Below are 20,166 nucleotides of genomic sequence, written 5' to 3'. Positions count from 1 at the left end.
TAGACCATCAATATTGCTTTCACCTGAAACCAGGGTCTTAGCTTGTCATGTAATTGGGCTGCAGAGAAGGCATTAAATGGAATTAGTATTGGCGGGAGATTTGGACAGTTAAAATGACAGGAAAAGGCAATTGTTTATGGTAATGACGCAGGGAATAATGACCATAGTGTGATGGGAAGGAAGTGAGAATGAAATCGCAAGAGTGCGTCCAGTAATGGTCAGAGTAGGGAAAATGGCTTTAGCTTAACAGAGGGGTAATAAAGTACAAGTGAAGTGAGATTAAGAAATTCAATGATAAAAGTTGACTTGATAGAAAAATATAACAATGTGGGTAAAGGCAAATTGAATGGGATAGGAAATGATATTGAGTTTACCCGTAATGATGCACGGGAGAGGTTTTTTTGTTCATTCAGTCATGAGATGAGGGCATTGCTGGCTAGGCCAGCCTTTATTGCCCGTCCCTAAGTCAAGAGTCAAGCACATTGCTGTGGGTCTGGAGTGACATGTAAATCAGACAAGGGTGGCAGTTTCTTTCTCTAAAGGACATCAGTGAACCAGATGGGATTTTCTGATATCAATTTATAGGCATCGTTAGACTCTTCATTCTAGATATTTATTGAGTTCAAATTCTACCATCTGCCATGGCAGGATTCAAACCCAGGTCCCCAGAACATTACCTGGGTCTCTGGATTAACAGTTCAGCAATAGTACCACTAGGCCATTGCCTCCTAGGTGTGTGAAGGCAAAGTAAAATTGAACTCCCTTTAGTGAATGGGTAGAACGTTGGTAATAATATAAATGAGCTTATGGCACAAATAGAGATAAATGGGTTAGAGTTGATTGCAATTACAGAGACATGGTTGCAAGGTGACTAAGGTTTGGAAATAAATATTCTGGAGTACACAATATTTCAAACTTCAGTCAGAATGGAAAGAGGAAGGGAGTAAAACCCATAGGAAAGAACAATATAAGGGCATAGGTGAGAAAAGACCTTGTCAACAAGTAGAATTAGTGTGGGTGAAGATCAGGAATACCAAGAGTCAGAAAATGCTGGTGGAGTAGTTTAAAGGCCCCATAACAGAGCTTTACTATTTGGATAGAGCAATAAACAATAACTTTCCGGACCTTGTAACAAAGCTAATGTAATAATTGTGGAGACTTTAACCTTCATATAGACTGCACCAATAAATGTGGGCTGGAAGATGAGTCTGCAGAATACTTTTGTGTTCGATTCCTGAAACAATATCTTGTGGAATCAACTGTAGGTGTAATTATTTTAGATCTGGTACTGTTGAACGAGGCAGGATTAGTTGCTATTTTCATAATAAAAGATCAATGGGGAAATGATGATAAAAATACAATTGAATTCCACATTTTAAAAAATGATATAATATTAAAACAAACAGTAAACTTAAGTTTCACTAATATGGATAACATGTGAGAGCTAGCTGAGTTTGATTCGATAAATAGAGTAAATGGTTTGATGACAGATAAATAGTGGGAAACATTTGAAGAAAATTTCAAAATGATCATTAAAAACAAAATTACAGCAAGAAGAAAAATCCACCCAATTTACTACAAAGGATAAGGACAGTATTAGATTGAAAGAAGAGTATTATAATATTGAAAAACATAGTAATATTTAAAAGCCTTGACAGTGTTTTAGAAACCAGCAAAGGGGAACCAATATGTTCACTAAAAAATGAAAAAAAAGAATATGAGAGTTAGCAATACCTGAATGTATGAAGATTGTAAGAGTTTTTATAAAAGTAAAATAAGGAAGAGAGTAGCTAACGTTGGTCCCTTAGAGCAGATGGGAGAAATTATCATGAGAAATGGAAGAATTGACAAATGCATTGAAAAATATTTTGTGTTGCCTTCTTAGTAGAAGACCCAAGCTACATAACAGAAATAGAGAAGATCCTTGGGGCTAATAAGTGTTGTGTGTTTAGATAATTAATATCAGCAGAGAAAATATATTGGAGAAATTTATAGAATTATAGTTTGATAAAACCTGATGACTTGTATCGTGTAGTTCTAAAAATAGTAGCTGCTGTGATATTGGATCCATTAGTTATGATTTTCAAAAATTGCCTGTATTCTGGAAAGGCCCTAGCAAATTGAACATTAACAAATGGAACACTGATGGTCATTTGATAGAACACAAATTGAATATTACTGAAAGAAAGACACATTTTGCAATCATCAGGACAATCTTCAAGAATACAAATTCAAGACAAATGTGTGCTTCATGAGAGGAAAGTGTTGACTGGTTAGCAAATGGCCATTTATTAGTAGAGATACTGTTATGTAGATTTACGGTTAGCTCCTGGTTATATTCAACTTGAAACCAAACTTATTGACTCTGGTCAGCGCAATGCCCTGAGAAACGAACAAGTGAATGGCTGCCACGTATTTGCTTGAGTAGAAATAGGCACATTGTATTTACATGTACTGTATTCTATGAAGTACAGAGATACATGTATTAATGTACATAGCTTCCAGTTCACACAAGTGCATAATACTGTGAGCCTGGTAATAATATAATGCATTTAGGATTACATCAACAACCAATTTAGGATTGTCAGTCATCTCCGCAATTCCATCTATCAAGACCTTCAGATTTTTGCCCACAAAGTGAGAAGTGAGCTTTCTTTTTTTCCTCGGCATTGTGTTTGGCGATAAACCCAAACATCACAGTGTAAGGATGCGCTCTGTGCTTCCATCATTGGAAGTGGGTCTTACATGTCACTCATTTGTCTGAATGCTCCTGGAAGTGGTGAGCATTTCCAACTGTGATTCCCGGAACCTGGCTGCATTGTTCCAGGAGGTGAAGAGCAGACAATTGCAGGAGAAAGTTGCACTGAGCCATGAAAGACCAGGCTCAAAAGCATCATTCAACAAAACACTTTAACTGAAAATGAGAAAATTCCAGCCAAAAATGTAGTATTCAGACATAGCAGGCAGTTAGAAAACCAATAGCAAATTGATCCTTATTGCACGGAGCTTGGATGTTTAGAATAGGAAATCTTGCTACAATTGTGTAATGTTTTAATGGGACCACACCTGTAATAAAGTGTGCAGGTTTGGTCTCCATATTTAAGGAAGGACATATTGGAAGTAGTGAGGCTTCACTAGATTGACCCTCGGATGAAAGGATTGCCTATGAAAGGCTGAGTAAATTGTATTAGAATTTCTTGGCATTTTGAAGATAGGGAGGTGATCTCATTAGAACATTCAAGGTTATGAGAAGTGCTTATCAAGATGGATACTGAGAGTTCAGTCTCAGGGTAAAGGCCTGATCATCTTTGACTGAGATGAGGTGAAATTTCTTCACTCAAATGGTTGCAAATCTTGGAATTCTACATCCTCGAGAATTGTGGACCATTGTTGAATATGTTTAAGGTTGGTATAGACAGAATTTTGGAGTCTCAGGTGTTAGAGGGATTATGGGATGCAGGTGAGAGAGAGGAGTTGATGCCCAAGTTCAATCATAATCATGTTGAATGATGGACCAGACTCTGAATGGTCTTCTCCTGCTCTTATTCTTTACATTCTCATGCTGAGAACGTGCCTGCCTTTCCCCTTACCAGAAATAGCAGGCTGTAGCCCAGTCTATGACAAAGAATCATTGACTGGCTCTCCAGCTTTAATGCTAATGATGGCTCATCTGGGACCTTGGAGAAGAATGTGTCAAATAAACAAGGTTGTCTCCTAAATCAATTAGATTTAATAATTGAGAAATAAACAGCATAAGGATTGTAGAGATTCAATTAGTATGTAAGAATTCAATGTCAAATCAGAAACGGACAACAGAGAAAAGAGGAAAAAGGAGATTGTGAAATGGACAGAAACCTAAAGTATAGAAAACGTTTTAAGAATAAAATTTAAAATTTTTAGAAATCTCCTGCTGCAATTCACCATCTGAGTGAATGAGATTCCACATGCATGTTTTGGGCAAGGGAGGTTGATTGGTAGTTTTTTTAACACAAATTATTTACCAGACTCTTCAAGAGAAGAATCCTATCTGACTTAAGACCATAAGACATAGGAGCAGATATTAGGCTATTCGGCCCATCAAGTCCGCTCCAACATTCAATCATAACTGATAAGTTTCTCAACTCCATTCTCCCGCCTTCTCCCCATAACCTTTGATCACCCTAGCAATCAAGAACCTATCTATCTCTATTTTGCATATTCTCAATAACCTGGCCTCCACAGCTTTCTGCAGCATCAGATTCCATAAATTCATCACTCTCTGGTTGAAGACGTTTATCCTCATCTCCATTCTAAAGGGTCTTCCCTTTACTCTAAGGCTGTGCCTCGGGTCCTAGTGTCTCCTGCTAATGGAAATATCTTCCTAATGTTCAAGCTATCAGAATTAATTCTGATTCTCTCTCCACAGATACTGAGTTTTTCCAGCATTTTCTGTTTTTGCAGATTTCCAGCATCTGCAGTATTTTGCTTTAATGCAATTGGAGGTTAGTTGCTCTATTGTTGGGATCACAATAGCCTGTTTTCACAAGGTTTTTAAAAATATGTCTCTTTAAATCAATTAGAAGTGTTTTTTTATTGTGAGCAGAAAACCGTACCTTGGAAGTGAATATATTTCCTTCTCCTTTTCACGTTTAATTTTACAATCTTACACAGAAATTGGCACATGAGACAGTGTGACATTTGAAGTGTGGTGGACACATATGGGAGCATTTACGTAATAGGCAATCTCCCTTGGTATTGTACATTGGGGATTCTAAATCAACTGTCCTCTAGGTGAAGCAAGTTGAGAGGTCATGGATAATTGGATCACTGCATGCATACATAATTGAGTTTCCAATGTCAATTCATATATTTTGTCCTTATTGACAGTATAAATTCCTATTTCTACATGAATAATGTGAACCACTTATCTAAAGTTGTCACACTGCTGGCAATGTTGTCACAGTGTGACCAGTTTATACAGGCAGTTTGCTTTATGAATGTAGATGTGGAAGTTTATAATGGAGATGGTTGACAAAAGTGTACACCACTAGCCCATGAACACATTTTGCATGTTGCTATAACAGACATGAAAACACTTGTCACTTTTTCATAATTTGCAAAATAATTTCAGTCCAAAAGTAAACAGCTCCTTAACTCATATTCAAAGAATGCTGGCTTCTGATTGACTATGCTGGATTTTCCCAGCACAATCAGCAGAGAACTGGCCAAACCTACGCAAAGGTTTGAGAAATTTCAATGCAAGTTATGTCCAGCATGTCTCTGGTGTCTGTAATCTCTGGAGCTAGTTTCAAAACCATTGTATTGGAACATGGCCCCGCCCATAACTCTAGACATACTCTGAGATTGAAAATCAGCGTAACACTTTTCAGCTCATTGTGCCTTTGTGGAGTTTCATATAATTGAGGTTTTCTTGAAGGTGTAAGACCACTAGCAGATACATTTTTAGAAATTGAGATTTACTTTACTAATAAACTGACTGCTTTATGGCAATGAAACTAGGTAGTCTTTCTGTCTATTATTTTATAGTCATTTTCAGTTATTTAAAGTCAAGTTATTCACAGCTCATGGATTACATGTGAATAAAAATGTAGTTTATTCTCGATGATAAACCCATTTTCGGCAGTATGAACAAAGCTGCACCAGGTTAGCACTCTTCGTGCATCAAGAAATATTTTAATGCAAGGAAATGAAAGGAACAATTACATTCTGAAGCTCTGTCCAATTGCATTGGTTCATGGGACACTTTTATATTCGTGAAAATTTAAATAATATGTGGAAACTTGAACCACAATTTCTCTTCACAAAACCAGTACAATTTTGAGTGTAATTTGTCCTCAGATTGTCCATTGCATTCATTGTAGAAATTCATTGCAACTAAGTATTACTTAGAGGTTATTGTATCAGTGGCAATTAATTGAGAGGGCTAGTTAAATTAAAGAAAATGTAATCTATGGAAGAGGTTCTGCATCTTGATAAAATTCTATCTAAACATTTTTATAATCTTGGCAATTTTAAATCTCTAGGCAGGAACTGTGCAGTACATTCATGCGCATAGAACCCATCTGTTGGAATAATTCACTTGGGGAGTGTGGGGGAACTCCACAAATAAACAATTATATGAAAGTTTCACTGACAATGCAGCAATTTAGCTTAAAATAAGGTGTATTCATTTCAGCATGCATGGCTAATTTGTCTGATAGAACTTGCAATATTCCCTTTTTATGTCCACCCATCCTTATTTAGATCCTGTCTGTGATCTCTCCATCATAATCTATTTGTCCTTCTTTGTCCCACTTCACCTCTTGATGTATAGATGCCTTGATTATGAAATGTATACTGTCCTTTTGATGTACTGTTGCTTCTCAAAGAGAAAAGCTCCTCTGCCCCTTTTAGTTTGGTGTAGTCTCTGAGTACCACTCAGCAGAGGTGAGTTATTTTATAACAATCTGGGTATTGCTCTGATTTGCAGATTAACTTGTTGCAAAGTATACTTACTTGGGATATAGTTCATTTATTCAATGTATTCTTCATTAAGAGGAAGTGAGGAAACTGCAAAAAAAGTCTATCTCAAGAAGGAAAGTCACTTTTGATTTATTTCATACTAGACCTATTTTCAATGCCCCTAGGAAGTAAAGAAAAAGGAAGATTTGAATTTATACGGTTTGTTTCACAACATCAGGACGTTACAAAGTATTTTATGGTCAATGAACTAATTTTGATGTATATTCAGTGTTATTTTGAAGGAAATGCAGCAAACTATTTATGTACCAAGTCTCCACAAATGGCAAGATCATAATGAGCCAATGATCTGCTTTTATGATATGGGTTGATGAATAAATATTGAACAGGACATTGAGATAATTTCTCATCTTTTCAAGATAACCTGATGCGCTCATTTACATTTACTTGAAAGGGAAGATCCTAGTTTAATAACTGTTATAAATGAGGCTGCAGGAGTGCTCTGTCACTTCTCATCTCACTGTTTTGTGGTTTCAACATAAAATAAAAATATGTTTATCTAGTGACCAAGATGGTCAGATAAATATCATATGTATATCAGATTTTGAACAAAATACTCTATCAACCAGATTTGCTAACATATATGATTATGGGTTTATTATCAAAGCAAAACATTTTTTCAAATAATACATACACACACAGACACCACCAACAGATATCTCTGCAGAAATTTGTTTTCTGAAATAAAAACACTTTGGTCAATAGGTTATTCATGAAGTCAAAAGGAAGAAGCTAAGGATGTTCCTAAATCTAACATTTTGGTCCTTGTGGTTAAGCCACTAACCACAAGTCCCTGAACTGATATAGTTGATTTTCTTTCCTGATTAGGAGAAATATTAGTTTGACCATCGCAAGTTTCCTCCAACTCAATTTGTTCTTAGCAACTTTCTGAGATAGAGCAAGAACATATCATTCCAGTTACTGTTCAAAAATCCCCGGCCAGGTATACAGCAAAACATGCAGTTATCACCAGTCCTATGATTACTAGGAGCCTTATTTTTGAAAAAGAAATTCCCCTTTGTCTGCAGTGAATGTTCAATCGTGTCTCTTAAAGGAATGTCTCCAGGTTTGCCCACAAGTTGAAATGCATTCCTTTTTCCAAAATCCTTCGAAACCTTAGTCATTCAGACAAATTAAGTATGAAGTATCTCATTCAAAAGCAGTACTTCTGACAATGCGGCATTCTTTTAGTATTACACTGGAGTGTCAGCTTAAAATGTTGCATTCAGTCTTTGGAACAGAACTTGAACTCTCAACTTTGTGAAACTAAAGTAGGTGTGCTACCAATTAAACCCCATTGGAATTTGCCTAAGAATCTTCCTACCTAGTCTTTTTGCCCCTCTCACGGTGAGAACAGTTTAGTCTCTAGTCATCATTCCCAAGATTGAATTGGAAGCTAAACCTGTCTGGTTTTCTGATGTACATATTTATATTGAAGATACTGCTGCTTCATTTTGACTGACTACACTACAAATCTCCTGAAAAATTGACCTGGTTTCAGATCCAATGTCTAGTTGTGACTTAGTTGAAATTAAAGCACAAAAAAAAACTTCCCTTCCTTTTTGTTAAAACCCAGGTTGGCTGCCACCACTGTTAATTGTTTTGTTCAGACTTGAAGGTGTTCTGAATTATGGCCTAGAATTGACTGTGCAGCAGCGTTGGAATTCTTATCATATTTATTTGACATTTTTTTTTGCTGGTTTTTAATCAATGTGTTGAACATTCCTAAACTAATATGTCGAACCAAGATTTTCAGGCTACAATGTCAAAACTGCATGCAGAGCTCAAGCAGTAAAAGATGTGAAATATTATCTCAAGAAAAATTGGCATGATATGGGTTAAGCTTTGTCAGACTTAGAGCATTATGCTAAATATATGAAACATTTAAATGTTTTGGAATATTTTAAATCAAATGTAGTTTTCAGGATGAACACTTCTCTATTGACCATCACTGGTGATGCACTGTGGGACTGGTATAACCACCAAAGTTAATTATGTAAAAGTTTGTATACATTGATATGAAATTTGCTTCTTGGTTTGTTTCCAGTATATAGGATATTGTGTGGAACATTTTTCCTCTGGTGCACAAGGTCACAGTAAATATTCACAAACCACAGAATTTTATTCTTATTTTTGAAAATGTTTTATTTCAGATTCTTCAATTGAAAACTTGCTGATATATTCTAATTTCAAATTTAACTTTGTGCTTACAAATTTTGATGTTTTCAAATGGTTTTTTTTTCCATGGCACTTATGAGAATTACGTTTTCTCTTGAAGCTGGGGCCATAAATACCATTTGAATAATTGTTTTCCCTTTGTTCCCTAACTGAATTGCTGAGATTGAGTCTTTGAGATGACAATGTATTCACAATGTCTCCAATGAAATACGTTTTTACACATTGGACACTCTTGCTACAGGTTTAGAAGAATCCAGTAGTCTGGAGCCTTGGGCTATACAAAATAATACTATCACAAAACATATTATGTAGTACCTAAATAGCGCTTAATGAAACTCTGAAATGCTGCTTAAATTCATAACCACACATTTGGAAGAGAAACAGGCAAATCCACACACACATTATCACAAAAGCAGCAAATCCCTCTTCATGTTGTCATCTGAATAAACTGTTGCCAAGTCTAAATTTTGGTTTGTACATGGTCTGTGACATGTAAGCTTCGTCAAACCATTTTTGAGCATTTTAAGGTATCAGCAGAGATACAACTCTGAATGTGGTTTGACTAGTACAGAAGAGTTGATTGGATGATTAATCCTGGACTTTTTAATAGATAATGGTTATTCTAGCTTATCCAATGAAAACTGAGAATGCAAACAGGAAGTTCTTCATACTCCTTCCCTTCTCTGTTTCCTTATTATGATGAAATTGAGCATCATTCCATCAGATTTTTCCCAGGATTTTAAAACAACTGAACATTCTAGATTGTCTTGAAAGACAGAAATGCTGTCTTTTAAACCTAAAGTCATGGTGGGGTGGGGGGTGGGTGGCGGTGGTGGTGGTGGTGATAAGCTCAGTGAGCTGGATGGCTGGTTTGCTGTGCAGAGTGATGCCAATAATTTGGATTCAATTTCTGTACCAGCTAAGGTTATCATGGAGGACTATCATTCTTGACCTCTCCTCTTGCCTGAGATGGAGGGACTGTCAGGTTAAAACACCATCTGTTGCCTCTCTATAATGAGAGAACAGCCCTATGATCCAGTAGGATTATGGTGACTCCACCTTTTACTACATTTTCTTGATTTACTTAAACTATGCACAAGATAAGAAAAATTATGTAAACTGCATGATGGCCCTCATTCTTCATGAAGATTCTCATTGCAAAAGAGTAGGGGTCACAAAGCACTGTTTCCCACTGTACCCTCGAGCATGAGGAGTTTAGGGATGGATTGAAGGAAATTTTCCAGCAGCTTATCCACTTGGTCCTTATTTGTTACTCCTCTGTTATAGGCTCCCTTTCAAGATCAAGTCATTCTAATGTTCCCTTCCTGTCCAGCCTCCAAATCAAAGCCATGCAGGTCCCTCACAGCCATCATTCTTGTCGTCAGCTTCCTAACTTCCCTGTGTTCTGAGGTTATGGTGCATGAGGGCAAATGGGACTAGATTAATTTAGGATATCTGGTCAGCATGGATTGGTGGATAAGAAGGGTCTGTTTCTGTGCTATGACTCAATGACAACTTGTACTCCCATCACTCCCACAGACATTGCTGAGACTACAGAGATGCTGGCCAATCAGCATTCTCAGATGGGACGTGTACTGAAGTGGAGGTAGAAGGCTCATCTTCAGCCAATGCCCTTCAGAGCATTAAATAGCTGTGGACCGTCTGTGATGTCTCCATTGGCAAAGGGGCAAGAGGGGAAAACTAAGTTACTGCCCCAAGATTTTCCTGATTCATATGAAGCCACATTAATTTCTGTGGCTTTTTTTACACATCATGATGCATTTCATAGGAATAATTTATTGGAAGAAGTTACCTTTCATTTTAATTTTTCAAGTTAATTGAGGGTAGCATCAGACTCAGCTGTAGTATTCGCTGTGTTAATCTAGCTAGCAATATGACACAGTCTTGGGACATTTCATCGCTTTTGGAAGACAGTTCAAATGGGGTTATCTTCCTCCCCACTACCCACCCACCAGAACCTCCAGGTTCTTAACTGCACAATGGTTGCCAACTTGCATCTCTTAGCCATGTCATTTGAAATGTACGGCATGATACTAACAGCAATTCCTTGCTCACACTTGTCAAAGCAGATTTAAATATGGTGATCACAGTGTGATCCTGAGCATAAGACTGTGTGAGAACAGTCGCTTGGGCTCATGGAGTCAACCCTTCCATGAAGTTCATAATTGACATTATCCAAATATGGAAAATCCAGCAGGGAGAAAGTATTTGCACTTGCAGTGAACACACAGCAAGGAACATACAATATTAAAATTTGATCTATACTTCTCAAGAGTAGGGAAAAAAAACATTAATTCCACATGAAAATTTGGAACACTTGCCCTCAAAGTCAAAGAATGTGAAGTCTTAGTGAAATCACCATGACAATTTTGATAGATTTTCATTTCATATCTTTGGATAAACATTTCGATGAAAATGGAACAGTGTAGGACAGATTGGTTCCACAGGTCAGTGCAACATTGAGGGCCAAAGGGCTTGTACTGCACTGTAATGTTTTATGTTCTATATGAATATCATATACCATGTGTCAAAGATATAGATTTGAGGTAACATCAAGTATGATCTAACTGGATGGTAGAACAGTTTCAGAGGTTGAATGACCTGCTCATATCCCTGCATTTCCACTCAACACAAATATGATGATCTCTAAAAGGTTCACATTATGAGTTTGATTAGGCTTGGAACAAATGGTTCAATCATCTCTGAAAAGCAGTCCCAAAGCTTAATCCTATCTCCTGGTCAAGGCCTCATCTATAGCAAATGTTGTTGAAGATCTGCTGCATAGTTAACAATAATTTGTGGGTTCCTAAGTAAAACTTACAGTCATTACTTGCAAATTTGCAAGCAAATGTATTTTTAAAGCCTCTTAATCATAATCTCAGTCTAAAAATAGGCAGATTAATCATGGAGATGCTTTATAACCATAATTAAAATAAAAAAAAGTTAACCTTCATAAGCCTGAATCCTGGTTGGGTATGATCAAATGTGCAGTAGATGATTACAACATTATGAGAACTCTTTCTTCTAACAGAAAGAATATATATACAGTTTATCACAACATACAGCACTGCAGCACCAATGAAAGTTCAGCAACATGATCACCTGACATTATGAACTATAAGGCTGTAATGACAAAAACAAATGAAAATTTGCTCTCTGTCTGACTGATATGCATTTTGGCTGGATTATGTGTGGCAACAATGTGATAATTGAGGAAAGAAGTTTTATCATCTTGCAAACCTATCATGTGAGCCAGAAACTATATGGGCCTAAGTCTTGGGTACTGCAATAATTGCACCTTTGAAACAGCTCATAAATATAGTAATTATGAAAATTACGACAGACTCAATGGCCACCGCCATGTTGGATTCCCTCCAAAGGTCTTCTGTTCTTTTTGTCTTGCTAGATTCATGCTTCAATCTGATGCAACCCCATTGCAATGCAAATTTGTATTTTGCCTTGCTAACTATCACTAAATTGTATCCAGTTGTCAAAAATGAATGCTTCCATTGTTTTAAGACTTTAAGTAGAGAGAATGCCTATCAATATTAAGCTATTGAAAACAAAATCTTGTTTCAAAAGCAATTAATTTATCTTCAACCAGATGAACTTAAACATTTCTGACCTGAAATATTTTCATAACATACAATTTGGCCACTTACCTGTCTGGAACCAGAAAATAGTGAGAGACAGAGCAATACTTAGTTTAATTTTCTCACCAGTCAGATTGAAATGACTTTTTACTTTTGTGAAAGCCGAGCGTTATGACTTCTCAACTCAGTCCTGATATCTTCTCTCTGTCTCCCTTTTACAGGGATGGTTGTGTGAGCTGCTACGTTGGAAGGAAAACCCGACGCCGGAGAACAGGACCTTGTGGGAAAATTTGTGCACTATCCTGCGCTTTCTGAGCCTTCCTCAGGCTGAAAGGGATATTGTCTATGAGGAAGAATCTCGGCACCATCACAATGAACGTTTGCAACATGTTGTCCAACTGTCCCCAGAACCTACCCAGGTAGGATGAACCCTTTCTGTTGCTTTAACGCTTGTATTAATTCTTTGTAAGAACATCTCAAGGCACTTAAAACAATCTAAGTCATAAGCTGAAGTAGTTAATGGATAATCTTCCCTACCAAATGGAGTAACTAATGGGTTATCTGTAGTGGTGACAAGTAGGAATATAAGTTATTCTGGCATCAGCGATGCAAGTGACTCTCCATATGTGGTGAAGTCACTGAATTGTATACATCAAAAATCCCCCATTGGAGGAGCTGGATTTTACAGTAAGATTAAGCATGACCTTTCTCCTCTGGAATTCTGATAGGGTAAAAGACTTTGTCTGCAGCCTCCATTAATCTGTTGTGAAATTAGACGGGGCCACCTCAATCCAGCACCTGCTGGGTAAAAGCCAACAGCACAACCCCACGGCTACTCTACATTGAGTTGCTCTTTGCTTGCATTTGTGATCAAGTTCCCAAAATGGATACAGATGCACTCTCTTGCACTAATATCCCCTCAAACCATCAAACATCAGAGGAAGCAAGAAGAAATGTCTTCTGTTTTTTAAAAAAAATCATTGAGTAAAAATTTGCCTTGGATGGTTGCACTAAATAGGCATTATTGGCATCAGCTGCCTGTTAAAATCCTGTCCAATTTTTAGTTCTGTTTAAGTCACTGGAACTGAATATGTAGCAAATACTACAGCACACAACTGATATGATATCTCTTAGTCTGTGTGACTGACCGAGATAAGTTTCTATCCCCACATCCCTGCAAAGATTTATTTTCACAGAAGCATCAATTACCCTTTTTCTCCCCCAATCAGAAGGCAAGGTCACAATGTTACCAAGTCTATGTGTGGCCATCATTTGTCTGAAAAAGTACTGTAATTCACTTTGAAGAAAAATACCACAAGTAAAAATAATTCTTATGTGGTATAATTTAGAAAGCTGAGTCAGATGGTGGAAGAAATTTGTGGTAGTTTTTAAATGTAAATCCTCTTTCTCGATACTCCATACCATGTGCTGAGCCATTATAGTTGTTGCATCAATCCTGAAATTAATGATAAATGAGATGGGGAAAGAAACTGAGATAAAGAGTGGAATTTAATGGGGTACCTGGAGAGGGAGTGTAGACTGTTCACACACCTACTCCCCTCCCCACCATCTGCATCATCAAAGGAAAGTCTCTGACAGAATGGAATGAGGTTTGCCTTGCAGCCAGATGCACGATGGGTGGGCTACATTGGTGTGAAGTGGAATTACCACCTCAGTGGAAGGAGTCCACCTCTAGAACTATTGGCCAATCTAATAGTCTGGCACCTCCAAACAGCACATAGAGCTTCGTGTTGTGCACTGGTGGGACTGCAAAGTGGTTCTGGGATGAAGTTACCAATGGATCTCTGGGCACAGCTTAATCAAAGCAATTGGGCTGGGAGGATTCACACACATTATGTTTGGGGCAAGGGGTTAGGGGGTGGGTTCTAAAGTTCCTGAGTAGGGAGCAAGGGTGTCATTAACTAGGGGATCACCCTGACCCAATGCTCAGAGGGTTGCCTTAAAAATAGTACCAGCTTTCTTCAAGTCATTGTCAAAGCATCAGAGAAACAGGCTGCCTGTCCTGCTCATCTGCTTACACCACCCACATTATGGTATAGGCAGGTGGATATTCTCAGAGGCTGGCTGGGTGACTGGAAAGCTTGTGGGAGGGAGTGGGATGATGGAGGAGGTGTGCGGTAATGCACAAAACTGTGGAGGAAGAAAGGAGGACAGCAGGGAAGGTACAGATTTGTAGGATTTACTGGGGGGTCATGTATAGGAGGTAATTCATGTGGGAGCTGTGAGGGAATCAGCCTCAGGGTGCCAACAGAAGTCTCACCACAAGCCACAATTGAAGAGATAGTCAGATGGCATCCGTTGGTAAGCCACCAATCAATGTTGAGGAAGGTGGCAGGAAAGTGCGGTTCAACTGTGGCATTTTCAAACAAACTTCTCTTTAACCAATGGGGTTATGCTTATTAAGTGTTGTTCTTCATTAAAAGAAAAGCCCTGTATTTCCAAAGCTTTTCACTGTGTCTGGTTTTGACATTTGAAGGTTTGGCCACCTTTACACCAAGGTGCTATCTGTCATAATTACAAAAGAACATATGATGCTATTCTAAGATGAATAGGTGGATTCTCCAGACATACTGGTTAAAATCCTACCCTTCAACAAACACCTAAAAAAGGACAACTGATTTATTGCATTGTTGTTTATGGGAGATGACCATGCAGAACTTGGCTGCTGCACATAGCACATACAATGTTGATTGTCTTTCAATAGTACTTCATTGTTTGTGAAGTGTTTCTGGCCTTCGTAAGGTTGTTAAAATTACAATAGAAACTCAAACCTTTTTCTAAAAGATTGACTGGCATTAAGCCAAGTAATCCAAGGTGATCATACTCTCCCCAGCCAGGAGTACTGAGGCAGTTAAATACATTGCCTCCGCTTCCTCTTCCCAAGTCCCTGACTGAGATCTCTGACTGAGCAAGACTTGAACCTGGGAACGTTTGGTTGGTGCGGTTTAGCTAGGGACTGATAGTGAAGCTGCTAGCACAAAGTCACAAATACTGTGTGGAAATTTCAGGAGGAAGTGTGAGGATTCACAGTGGGACAACTGCATCAGTACTGAAAGGCATTTTGATGCTCAGTGGCAGAGAACAGTGTTTGAACAAACCTACACTGTAAAGCTTCCAGGTTTGAAATCTATGTCTCATAAAAGATGATTAAAATCAGAAGGCTGTATTGTTTACATGAGCCACAGCTGGTATCCAGCCCATCGAACCATGCCATATACCACTAAACCCTGGTGAGGACTTGACCCAGTACTTCAGGCCTAGAAGTAGAGGTACTGTTATAATGCCACAATAGTGAATGAGTTAACTACGGTCAAAATATTTTGTAACCTGCAATCCTTGGCCATCTTAGCTCTTCTTTTTATTTCATAGCTATATTGAAATGATTTTCCAGTTGTAAAATCTCCTCCCAGTAGCTGGTTAGACAGAGCTTTCCCAAAGCCCTGGGAATAGGTTACTTCCCATTCCCTCTTCTTTCATGGTGTTAAGTGTCTGGCAGAAATAAAAAAAAACGGTTTTAATAAAGACAGGGAGGGGTTCATTCAAAAACAATTTTAACAAGAGCCTCAATTGATATTTTATTGCAGCCACTTTGAAACTTGGATATTTAGACTTAAATACTAAGTACTTAATGGAGAATTGTTAAGTCCTACTTGGCTGCTAAGGAATTTCTTTCATATTGACTTCTTGGTTAAATGTTACTTAAATAGTCTTGAAACCCGTCTTTCCAAGTTGTGGTTCTGGAGAATTTACTTCAGATAAATGATACTTCAAAGAGCAAAATCATTCTGCAGAATAGGCCCAGTGATCATAGTATGTGCTGTATTTTCTATGCTTTTTGTTCAAATGCATAAGTCCTTTAATTTACAGCAAGACATTATGTTGTTCGAAAACCACATTTAAGGAACACATGTTAAAGCTCATTGACATCAAACTATAAACAACCAAATGGTTGAAGTTTTGCATGCATCAGAGAATGTAATAAGATTTAGAAGTGTCTTTATAAGGCAGAGTAGTATTAGGATCTCAGCCTGTCCAATTGGTACCTCTGCTTACTGTTTTGTCCAGTTCTCCTTTCTATGGCACATATTCTTTGGCTGTCACTGACAGTACCCATAACAGAATGCAGTGTATCAAAATGTCGAAAAACTAATTCTGTTAGTGAGTAACGTTTTCAGTGCTAAGCACCATCTTGAACTTATTTTGTTAAGAACTATAACTTTATAACTGTTATTGGCATTTTTGAATTTCAAGATGAGTGGCAATTTGCAACTAAATCCTAAACCTTATGATACAATGATCCCAGTCTCCCAAATATTCCCCCACTGACACTTGATCTCCTTGGCCTACCTCATTTCCAAGAACCAGGTCCAACATTGCAACCTTTCTTATTGGACTGGCCACATACTGCTGCAAGAAACGTTGCTGACAATCTGTGAATGATTGCCCCTCTCTGCTCTCAATGCTACCACTATCCAAGTTTTCATTGGGTCGTTAAAATCCCCAATTATAGCCACGTGATAATGTTGGTGTCCTTCTGTAATCTCCATGCAAATTTGTTCCTTTACTTCCTTCCCATTGGTTGGTGGTCTATAGATTATGCCAAGCAATGCAATTTCACCCTTTTTTCTCTCCTTAGCCAAGCTAGATTGATTCTGCCTTGAATCGTCTGTGATGTTCTCTTTCTCCAGCACTGCAATGCACTCCTTAACAACTACTGCAACCCATCTTTCTTTCTTTCCTTTCCTACCTATTCTGAACACCATGTTCTTGAACACCTAGTCCTTGAGCCATGTCTCTGTTAAACTGCATCATATTTCTGCATGGCAATCTCTGCCTGTAACTCCCCTATGTTATTTTCTATACAGCGTGTACAGTAGTCCTGATTTAGACTTCCTACTCCGACTTCATCTCTATAGTTTCTGTTTTATAAATTTGTAGCATTTGTCTCTCAAGCATTTTGTGCACCATTCCTAACATTCTGACGTGATTCCCACACCTCTGCAAAATTAGTTCAAAATCCTCTCAAGCAAAAAAAACGAAGTAGAAATTGTGTTGTAAGGAAGAGTTTAGTCAATATTCAAAAGCTACTATAGTGAAATGTGGACATATTGCCATCATTGTTCGTAATAAGACAGTGTTCTTGCATTAACATATAAGTATTATGCTGTTTAGAAACATCTGTACTAAATATGATGAATATTTATAATGCATCATTATTAGGAGTTTGGGTCATAATGTAGAGGTAAATGGCTTTTTGATTTTCAGTTCTGTGAATCTTTATTTTTAGGGGTCAGAAGCTAATTTTTTTGGCTGTTGGGCTAAAAAGACTTTTCCAAGAAATTGTATGATTTAAGATGAATAAGTGGGCAAGCCACCACATGATAATTGCTGAAATATTTACTAAGTTAAGATTTATGACCCAGAGGGAGACTAATAGAAAGAGGCCTTTCAGAACAAAAGATTCAGGATAGAAAAAAGAGCTATTTAGTTTGACAGTCTCCAGGTCATCAGAGCTGGAAAGAGATCGTAAGTGTTTTTAGCAGTCCAAGTGGATGGGAGCTGGGAAAAGTGAAGCTTTTTTCTTGAATTCAGTCAATTAGATTATGTCCGTGTGTCTGTTGCAGAGATTAATATGGAGAACGGATGTAGTGAACGTGCAGAAATTCAACTTTGCAGGTTGAGTAAGAGATTGACGAGTGAAGATAAGACTGATATTTTCCTGGGGTTGAGTTTCTGTAGAAGATATTGCTGGGCCAAAAGGTTGAACTTTTCTATTTGCTGTTTATGAAATAATCTTTCCTATATTCAGCTTTGATTCTACTTTTTGTTTGTATAATAGTCTTATGTATTGCTAAAAGTCCATCAGCAGCCTCTTGTAAATACACACCATGGTAACAAAATTACAAAAGTAAAACTTATGAACTTTAAACCAGATTTTAAGCTGCAATTTCACTTGTCCTGTTTTACCATCAGCTGGGATCATAAAATGTGATACTGGGCTATTTTTGGTAAAGAAATGCTGATGGCAAAATGCAGATCGTTTTGGACTTAAGTAAGGCATTCGACAAGGTTCCCCATGGGAGACTGGTTAGCAAGGTTCGATCTCATGGAATACAGGGAGAACTAGCCATTTGGATACAAAACTGACTCAAAGGTAGAAGACAGAGGGTAGTGGTGGAGGGTTATTTTTCAGACTGGAGCCCTGTGACCAATGGAGTGACACAAGGATTGGTGCTGGGTCCTCTACTTTTTGTCTTTTATGTAAATGATTTGGATGGGAACATAAGAGATATAGTTAGTAAGTTTGCAGATGACACCAAAATTGGAGGTGTAGTGGACAGCAAAGAAGGTTACCTCGGATTACGAGATCTTGATCACATGGGCCAATGGGCTAAGAAGTGGCAGATGGAGTTTAATTCAGATAAATGCGAGGTGCTGCATTTTGGGAAAGCAAATCTTAGCAGGACTTATACACTTACTAGTAAGGTCCTAGGGAGTGTTGCTGAACAAAGAGACCTTGGAGTGCAGGTTTATAGCTCGTTGAAGTAGAGTTGCAAGTAGATAGGATAGTGAAGAAAGTGTTTGGTATGCTTTCCTTTATTGGTCAGAGCGTTGAGTTCAGGAATTGGGAGGTTATGTTACAGCTGTACAGGACATTGGTTAGGCCACTTTTGGAATATCGCGTGCAATTCTGGTCTCCTTTCTATCGGAAGGATGTTGTGAAACTTGAAAGGGTTTAGAAAAGATTTACAAGGATGATGCCAGGGTTGGAGGATTTGTGCTATACGGAGAGGTCGATTAGGCTAGGTCTGTTTTCTGTGGAGCGTTGCAGGCTGAGGGGTGACCTTAAAAGAGGTTTATAAAATCATGAGGGACATGGATAGGGTAACTAGAGAAGGTCTTTTCCCTGGGGTGGGGGAGTCCAGAACTAGAGGGCATCGGTTCAGAGTGAGAGGGAAAAGATATAAAACAGACTGCAGGGGCAACTTTTTCACACAGAGAGTGGTGCGTGTGTAGAATGAGCTACCAGAGGAAGTGGTGGAGGCTAGTACAATTGCAACATTTAAAAGGCATCTAGATGGGTATATGAATAGGAAGGGTTTGGAGGGATATGGGTTGGGTGCTGCCAGGTGGGACTAGATTGGTTTGGGATATCTGGTTGGCATGGATGGGGTTGGACCGAAGGGAATTTTTCCGTGCAGCACATCTCTCTGACTCTATAACTCTATCTATTACTGAATGATCTACAGCTGACCAGAGCTCTTTACCGTGAGAGACAGTTGTATAAACATTCAAAATCTTCTGCAGAAGGCTACTGGTTTATAGTTGTATAGAAGCATCTTTAATGAGGTTCAACATATCGTTTTGGGAAACAACTATATTAAGGTTCAGGCCTGCTGCTGTACAGGAACATTTGTGGTGTACAGATGTATAGTTATATCAAGCTTGTTTTAGTAAAGCACAGGTGTATAAACATATTAAACCATCTACACAGAGGGATAGGTCTTAAGCTGTACCGAAATGCCTAAATAACATGTCTGAATGTGATGTGGAGGTGAAGAAGGGAAAATCATGGCTGTTTTGTGGGAGTTGTTACAAGAACACCCCATTAACGTATGTATCACCAGAGTGTATTGATTGCAGGAAAACTCTCTGCTCTATAGACCATGTGTCTAACGTGTAAGGATTTAACCTCAGTTTCCTTGTTCCTGGACTTGTTTATCATTGAAGCATTATTCCATTGTCAATATTTAACATCAGGCAAGACTTTAGAAGGAAGTTTTCATTGCTTAACTAGCAATATTGATGCTTGCTATATGAACTTTCAGAGATA

At 38.1% G+C, this 20,166-nt stretch overlaps 1 protein-coding gene across 12 annotated transcripts in view; it reads left to right on the top strand.

Moving 5' to 3' along the window:
• LOC132817175 (DNA-binding protein SATB2-like) overlaps positions 1-20,166 on the top strand; it is a 171,927-nt gene that overhangs the window by 106,156 nt on the left and 45,605 nt on the right. For all 12 annotated transcript variants that reach the window (XM_060827423.1, XM_060827413.1, XM_060827416.1 and 9 more), the window contains one exon: positions 12,533-12,730. In XM_060827423.1, the coding sequence (XP_060683406.1) occupies positions 12,533-12,730 (198 nt within the window). The remainder of the gene's footprint in view (positions 1-12,532; positions 12,731-20,166) is intronic.

The sequence above is a fragment of the Hemiscyllium ocellatum genome, chromosome 7 (genome assembly GCF_020745735.1).
Source record: "Hemiscyllium ocellatum isolate sHemOce1 chromosome 7, sHemOce1.pat.X.cur, whole genome shotgun sequence".
NCBI classification, from domain to species: Eukaryota; Metazoa; Chordata; class Chondrichthyes; order Orectolobiformes; family Hemiscylliidae; genus Hemiscyllium; species Hemiscyllium ocellatum.
This window is presented reverse-complemented; position numbering and strand designations above follow the sequence as displayed.